Here is an 8,966-nt window from a genome sequence, read left to right on the forward strand (position 1 = left end):
GCAAATTTAAAAAATTAAGATTCCAGTTTATTTTTATTCAACAGTATTTTATACCATCAGTATAACCATTTATTTTTATAGTATTAATTAAATTTAAATTATGTATAATGTTATTTGATTCAAAATTAATAAAGTATTATTATTAGGGACCAGATTTATGTGCTTCTAAAAATGCTGTAATATGCTATAAAAATATGTTAAATGTATTATAAATGTAAAAAAAGTATTAATTAATACGGTATAAAAGAACTTTTAAAATATTTTGTCATCTTAGTTGCCATTTAACATTCTTTATCTTCAATCTATAAAGTATAAATAATACCCACATAAATAAAAAGTAAAAACAAAAATTGAATTCATATTTTACCTTATTGCATTGGATGATCAGAAGTTCCTTAATGTGTTCAAACGTTAAATTCCTCCGATTATCTGTAAGTACATTTTTATACACAGAATAACTTCACTCGACCTCAGCAATATTTATAGGAGCGTACTTCATATATGTAATATTACTTGCAAATAAATATTTCATAATTTTTCAAGTAGTTCATTGTTGCCGTCTATTTCTCCTTCCAAAATCTTAGAAATTGTCTTAATTATTTTATAATCAGGGTTTTTTTTTTTAGTATGGTTTTAAGTTTGGCATTTATAATACCACCAATTTGTTTTTTGATTATTTTAATGTGGTTTTTGCGTTTTTAATTTTGATCATTGCTTCTGATAACAAGTAATCTTTTGATTCTAAAATTTTTATTGTGCACGGAATTATTCCAAAATTTGATTTAATGTTAATTAAATTAGATTTAAAATTAGGATCTTTTATCAAATTTTGTGATTTTTTAATTGAAATAAAGTCTTCATCACTGTTCAATTGAAGAATTATTTATTTAATAATTTCCAACTTGTCACAATAATAAAAGGCTGTGTTTAGCCATGTACCCCAACGCGTTAATATTGGTTGTGGTGGAAGTGTTAGATTAGGGGCCATATTTCGGAAAAGTGTAGTGCGCGATGGAGCTTTTAAAAAAACTTATGATGTTAAAAATGAGTTTATCAACTTGAGGGAATTGATTTCTTATTTTTTCGGAAACTGTAATCGGTCGCAATTTTATCGATATTATGTGGCTGTGAACGTAAAAATACGACGGAAACGAATATATGTGCTATTAATAATATGCACTATAAAACTACAAATATGCATTGAATATACATTTAATAGGTGAAAACGTTGAAATATGAATATAAATCTGGTCCCTAATTATTACATTTTATATTTTAAGTATTTCATTAGTGTATAATAATGATTTTTTTCGGTAAATTCTATTTAAAATATATAAAATAATTTATTTTAATACACAAGTATTTATTTTCATTTATTAAAAACAAAAAACTTAAAATATTACGACTCAATTAATTAACTTCCAGAACCATTTTAATTCATAACAATTTATATATATATTAATTTCTATAAGCATTTTGTTAACTCAATTAATAAAACACAAAATTATTTATTGGATTGTATTATATAACGCAGACCTAGCGGCAGTCTTTATCATAAAAGCTATCAACGGCCGCTTTTCTGACTAATCGTCAACGCGAAACCCGGTTTTCCATCCATCCATCCATCATTGGAGTGGGGCCTGGAACGGTCACGACGACGTCCGACACACACCACCATCAAAACTGTGGGTTAGTAAATTTCGCATTGTGATGAGCGATTCTTGGAAATGAATCGATATTTTAAATTGATTCAAATCGGACTGAAAAGTACAATCAGAAATAAAGGTCGATTTACTTTATTTGCGGTTTTTCTAAATTGATGGTATTATTTGCCTGTGCTCTAGGTGAAAAGCAGATAAAAATATAAAATGTGTAATAACTTCTAATTTGTATTTCGTAATTGTATCAACAAATAACAATGAATCAATTCGCAAAAAATATCGAATCAAAAACTTGATTCGCATGAAAGATCGGATTAACGATTCGATTCGATCTTCACACAAATGAATCGATCTTTTAAAAGATCGGACCATGAAGATCGTCATTGCACGAAAAAGATCGATTAAAATTGCCCATCGCTATTAGTTCCACACTACTAGTTCCCCGATTTCAACACAACCATGACCCGTGTGCATGCATCGATGACAAAAGTCCTAATTTTTGTCATACTTGTTTTTGCGTATTTGGTATTTCAGGTATTTGTTGTTCTTTTGCCTGATATGTAACACGATGACCAAATATACGGGGGAAAAGTTGCATTTTCATCAATGTATGTATCGATGAGATGATCGCATAATATACTGTAAAACTTTGGGTTTTTGACGTCCAAAAAACTACCCACGAATCAAGGGGAACACTTGATTTGTGACCTATAAACCGCACTGCGTGATGACCCTAAGGCCAAGTCAGTGGAGCTTATAGGCTTTATACACTCAGTGGTTCATTAAAAAACCAAAGATTTGAATAAAGGGAAATAAATATATTTAACAGAAAAGTATTATGATCGTTACATAGATGAAAACGAAAGGAGGGAGTCAAAAGGGAGTATACATTATATTACGACGACGACAATGATGGTGCTGAAGCTTGTGGTGTTGATTGGCCTTTTCGCCCGCTATGGTCCATACGGTCGTACTTAGCCCATCATTCCGTATATGACGCACGTTGATGATAAGGTGTAAATATTCGTGGCACCGAAAAGTTGATTGTTGGTCGAAACGAAACGGTGTCCTGGTGACGTGAATCGAGAACAAAACTCCGTCGTCCGCGGTCGTGGAAAGAAAAAAAACAAATTGTTGGAGAGCCGCTTCTCTGTTCGGCCGGTGGTGGCTCCGTCAAAAGAATGTGATAGAGAGTGTCTCAGTGTCGTCGCGTCGTGAGCTTTTTTACATTAAATTTACAAATTGGGGAACAGGTTTCCCTGTCGGCACGCGCCGGCAGCCGCGACAACGGCACGCAACGGCGACGACGGGCAACCAGCTACGATACCGGCGCGATGGACACCGCTTGTGTGGTGGGTCGGGGAAACGGTATTGCATAACAATATTGTTTTGCATATTGTAATCGGATTTGCGCGTGTATGATAATAATTATTATCTTAATAAAATAGCCTCAAATTTCCGTGAATTTATATAACCTCAACAAGTTATTGAAGGTGCAACATCAATTGGAACAGAAAACCACTTGTTGTAATAGAAAAGAAGCTGAATTTTGAGTGATCTACTATTTTATTTTTATTTTTTTATTTTGAGTAATTAAACTTGAATAACTAAGGATAATCCTACATAGCAATTTTAGATAATGACACAGAAAAAAAAATATAATTTAAGTTTTGGAAAAGAAGATAGAGAAAACAAATTTTTTAAGTCGAGATTAAATAAAAAAAAAAAAACATGGTAATGTAATTATAAAGTAACAACATAAAAAAAATTATAATTTTAAACAGCACGTTGGTGCGAGAGACACTGGATAATATTTAAATATTAAAAAAAAAGTGTAATATAGTAAAAAGACCTACCAATAATAATATAATAACTTAACGGGGAGACAGAGAGAAGTGCACTAGCTTTATCTGTGTCCGAAACGGGGTCACACCGAATTTAAAGAAGATACGAGACAGAAAAAAGGGCAGTTTAAAGGGAAAACAGGGGGGACAACATGGGGAGTTACGAATTTAATGACCTGGGCCTTCTAGATTATACTTATAATAGACTGTGCAGTTCTTGTGATTTTGAGCGGAGTCTCGCGTACGTTAGGGGCCCCGGATCAGGCAGAAACACTCCACGTACAACCCCCCATTTAATATGAAGTCCGGAAATTCAAGACATGGTCACCATTGGTGCTTATTACAAATGTATTTTAAATTTTAAATACTGGAGGAGAAGATCACCACGGGAGTGTTTACGTGGTAGGTGGTATATACGGCTTCAGATGTATTACATTGTAGGTATCTTTGGGTGTATTATTATCAGGGCGGACCAATTCATATACATTCACGGTTTTTAAACTTTTTATTTTAAAGGGGCCATCATATAACAGGAAAAATTTAAAAAATTTTTTGTTTATTGGATTACTAAGTTTATGGGTTCGGACTAATACAATATCGCCAATTTTGAAAAAGGTGAGATTGAGATGTTCTTGTTGACGTTTTTTACGGGATTCAGATTTTGATAGTTGGACTTCTTGGGCTAATATTAATTGTTATTGTGATCGAAAGATAAATTGTCGGGGAAATGTATGAATTGAATGAGAGGATTATGTTGAGAATTTTGTAAGAATAGTGCTGAGGGGGTTTGGTGTGTAGACTCATGACGTACGTTGTTGAGCGTCCACTCGATGTATAGAACATATTGGGGCCATAATGAATGTTCCTGGTAATAATATGTTTGAAACATTCTACGTAACTTTCTCATGACACGTTCTGCTGGGTTAGATTGAGGGTGATAAATACTGGTGTGAGACACTTGAATATTATATTTTTTAAGAGAGGTTTGCCAATATTTACTTACAAATTGTCGACCATGGTCGGAGACGATATTTTTTGTTACACCATAATTTGGGAAATAATCTGTTGTTAATTTTTTAATACATATTTTAGCATTGGCAAACTGGAGAGGATATAATTTGACGAAGCGGGTGAAGTTATCAACAATTACAAAGATGTATGAAAATTGAAAAATACCAGTGGGAAGAGGACCGTAGAAGTCCACTAACAATTTATCGAAAGGTTGAGAAGAGAGAATAGATTGCATAGTACCCGCAATGCAGGTGGTCTTTGATTTACACTTCTGACACAACTCGCACGCTTGTACTATACAACGGATAATTTTATTGAAAGCGGGAAAGTAACAAATATTTTTTATAGATAGTATATATTAGTAATACTAATATAGTTTAATTCCTAATGCCTCTTTCCAAAATAGCCTATGTTCAAGAGTTTTGAGGACTATAAAATGTGTATTTGACGCTGTATGAGGCACACGGACACAACAGTAATGTGGTATTTTAATTTTTTTAGTTTTACTTTTAGTAATATAAACTTTAAAATTGTATAAAACGGAAACAAAACAAAATAGATAATGTCGTAACCCCGAATTTTTTTTGTTTTTTTAGGGAGAAATTGTTGAATATCATACATATTATTTTTATACATATAATATTTTTGTGTCGTTATACCATGTTGTTACCGAGTCAAAAGAAAATCGATTGGCCCAACGATAACAACTATACAGTAGAAACTCGATCGACCGTCTCTCAGTTATCCGACATTGCTATCGTTAAATATAAATAATTTGGTGTTGGTTTCAATCATATATGCTAGTTAAATAATAAATAATGATAAAAAAACAACTAGGTGAGCCTGGCGCTCACTCAACATCAATGGCAGGACGTTACATAACGATACCAAAGACAAATGAATGAGACAATTGAGATTAACTCGTTGCGGCGATTATCAAGTGTGTACAATTTTTTTCTAATATCCAACATATGAAATAAACGTGCCGTGAACAAACAAATTGAATTATTTTTAATTAAATTTAATCAGTGATTGACGAGTAACTCTTACATAAAATACGAAATGTTGCAGCTGAAAAAGCTCGAGCGTCAAAAAAACAAAAGAAAATCACAGATTATTTTGTTTAAAATTGTTAGATTTAATTTAGTAGTATAGTAGTATGGTATTTAATAAGTAGTATATGTGTGTATTATTTTTTTTCGGAAAATACACACGTTGTAAAAAATATATGTTTATTACAAAATTTAAATTGTAAAATGTCTGTTAACAGCCATAGTCCCGGTATCGATAGTGAAGGTTGATCGAGTTTCTACTGTATTAGATGACTGATCAAAATTACTAAAATGACCAAATCATTCGATCGAATCTAACCTAACCTAACTAGACTGTCCAGATTCAAATAATTCAAATTATTCAAACGACTGAAAATTTTCATCTCTAATCTGACCGTACGTAAGGAACTGAAAAGTTATGAATTCGTAAGACTCTGGGAAATATATCGACAAAAATATAAATTATTTTGTATAAATAATGCATTACATTTGCCTTTACATTTCGCTCTTATAATCCACATACATTTTGTTATATTAATATATTGTTTATTTAAAGCTGTGTCCAAACCAAAACAACATTGTGGGCAAGACACAATTTCCACATTTTTGGCTACAAAATTTTTTAAACATTTCTTTAAAAATTGTAAACTTTTGTGTTTTCAACAAAGTTAGCAACAACATTTTATTTCCACATAGGAGGCGGTAAAGATCATAGAATGTTAAGAAATATTATTGACAAAAATGTTTTTAAATTTTTTCTGCTGGTTTTATTGACAACATTTCATGGTATTATCAATTATTAGCATAATATGTAGCGAATTATAAAGATGAACTGAGTATACAACCAAATATGGTAATAATTGTCTAGAAAACATGTAACTATTTATTTACCTTAGTTCGTCAGATAATAGATTCATATCATTATGGTTAAGATCATTCAGCATATTTGTTTTATTAATAGTTTATTTACACTGGAGGCTAGGATGAACCCAAAATTTCTTTTTTTAATAGAACTTAAAATAATTGTGCAAACTGCTGCAACCACTACTTCTTCCTGGCTGAACATCTTGCTAAACACTAAAATTTGGTCAATAATGTTTCTTTGGTCTGGACTTATAAGTTTTTACTTATTATTGAACACTTTGTAGGAAACAATTATCAAAAACTGTTGACAACAAAGTTGTCCACAATGTTGCTTTGGTCTGGATGCAGCTTAAGATGAAAAAAAAACATACTTGATAAATTTTTCTATGGATACATTTGAACTTAAAATTAATTTATATCCGTAAATAATTTTAAATTGTTACGAATTATTTAAAATTAATAAAACAGCGATTTTTTAAATTAATTTGATGAATATACCACGTATAAAAAATTGAGAATTTTTCAACTAAATATCTAAATATAAGTTTTATCTAACAAATATTAATGGAAGGGGGTTTTAAACATAAAACATTGCCGCTTCTTACTAAAACAAAATTATACAATACCAATATTACTTAATAATTACCGACTATACTTATATATGTCATACATAGGTGAGGAGTTTTGCCCTTTGTAACACCGGTCACGTTAATTTTTTTCGTAAATAAATATAATTTAATAATAATTTATTACAACATAAGAAGTGGATTTGCTTGAAAAACTTTGTTTTTTTTTGTGCGTTATGTAAGTATGTTACAAAACATCATTCAAATATGTGGCAACATCTAGTCGATGACACGTTATCAGATAACTAGTATTATTTAATCGAAAACGATTTACAAATTTAAAAATTAATTAGTTAACATTTTTTATAAATAATTTAAAATCTTAACAAATAAAGTTAGTCAAATCGCATGTCATTCAGAATCAAAGGAATATGACGCCATAGTTATCGTTCTATCTAACCCTATTAAGTTATAGTCCACATGAAAAAATCGCGGTTTTTTATTTATAATCTATAATTTTTTGACCTTAAGTCACGAACGGGAAAAAATTTTCACCGCGAAATAACAGCAGTATGGATATACCAAATATATTTGACAATATCAGTTTATTTAGCATAATTGTATATACGTAGGTACTCCGTCACACGTGGACTGCAACCTCAATATTCAACTGTTTTCGTTTTCGTAGTAACCATATTACAGTAAGTAAATGTCAAATATCGATAAAATATTAATAAAAAACTGACTAAACGATCAATGAGTAATTTTTATTATTCCGCACATAGTACGCCGCTGCCATACGTTCCGTTGTCAACGAGATCGTTTACGTTCTGTTTTACAGTTCATAAAAAAAAAATGGTTGTGTATTAAAAAAAATAAAATATTAATATTTTGTTTATGATATATTTATAAATATTATTATTATGTGACGCGATAATGTTCAAAAGTTTATCGTAGCCTCTTAATTTGATTATTATTACTATCCTGAGTCCAATAAAATTATTCGTGGAATTTCCGTTTTAATTATTTCCCTAAAACTATTGTTTCCATTATAATTATTTATTACATTTAACATCAATAACAAGAGAATTATTTTTATTGGGTTTTAATACAATTTCTGGTAAATCATTAAAATCTAATCTTTAGTTTTTACATCAATAGTTTACAGTATCCATATATTAGTATCGATTAATTTGTAAAATGTGCTCTTTATAAACATAATACGAGTATGTATTCTCATCTAGTCATTCTATTCAAATAATAATCACTTTTATATTACAGTAAACAATATATCATCATGTCATCGTATAAACTAACATACTTCAACGTAACTGGATTGGGCGAACCTATTAGATTCTTGCTGTCCTACTTGAACATTGATTTCGAAGATGTTCGTTTTGAACTTGAACAATGGCCATCGATCAAACGTAGTAAGTAACCATAAATACCAATTTGTAATGCTATTTTCATTATACTATTATGTATTCAAGATATAAATAACGCTTATTTTTCTACTGTCTTGAAATATGTATTATTACCCTGGAATAAAGAACCATAGATACCTTACTATGAATATTTGTAATTAGGGCTCGTAAGTTGTTGCATTTGCATTTTTTTTTTTTTTTTTGGACTATTAGATTTATTACTAGGTAAGCTAGAAATTCATTCCATGACACTACGAAAAAATATCAAATATTAATAGTGCTTATTTTGGTATATTCAGCGGTTTTTAGATCTTAGAGCATATTTTTTAATTTCACAATTTTTTAGAGTATATTTTTAATTTATGATGATTAATTTTGGAAATTCATAAATTAAAAAATAAATACATTCATAATGAGATTTCTTACTAAGTACTCTTGTATTACATTTTATTTGACATTTAAAACTATAATATGAATGGTAGGTAATTTAGCATACATTCATTCAAATTTTGAGTTTATACCGGAGTATATTATGAAATTTGAA

General features: G+C 30.1%; 1 protein-coding gene across 2 annotated transcripts; it reads left to right on the top strand.

Moving 5' to 3' along the window:
• The first annotated feature begins 4,979 nt into the window (after positions 1 to 4,979).
• LOC112682286 (glutathione S-transferase-like) lies at positions 4,980 to 8,456 on the top strand. 2 transcript variants are annotated; one of them, XM_025552826.1, is made up of 3 exons: positions 4,980 to 4,999; positions 7,631 to 7,699; positions 8,280 to 8,456. In XM_025552826.1, exons 1-3 carry the CDS (start codon positions 4,995 to 4,997, stop codon positions 8,434 to 8,436), a joined length of 231 nt encoding a protein of 76 aa, XP_025408611.1. In that variant the 5' UTR covers positions 4,980 to 4,994; the 3' UTR covers positions 8,437 to 8,456. The 2 variants fall into 2 exon arrangements, with proteins under 2 accessions (XP_025408611.1, XP_025408612.1); XM_025552827.1 differs by lacking the exon at positions 4,980 to 4,999 and adding an exon at positions 7,218 to 7,236.
• The last annotated feature ends 510 nt before the right edge of the window (positions 8,457 to 8,966 follow it).

The sequence above is a fragment of the Sipha flava genome, unplaced genomic scaffold (genome assembly GCF_003268045.1).
Source record: "Sipha flava isolate LNK unplaced genomic scaffold, YSA_version1 20219_pilon_pilon, whole genome shotgun sequence".
In the NCBI taxonomy this organism is placed as follows: domain Eukaryota; kingdom Metazoa; phylum Arthropoda; class Insecta; order Hemiptera; family Aphididae; genus Sipha; species Sipha flava.

Excerpts from the sequence above, each read along its gene's own strand:
- LOC112682286 (XM_025552826.1), top strand. Across the intron at positions 7,700-8,279 it reads TTCGTAGTAACCATATTACA|TAAACAATATATCATCATGT; the intron begins GTAAGTAAATGT and ends TTTATATTACAG.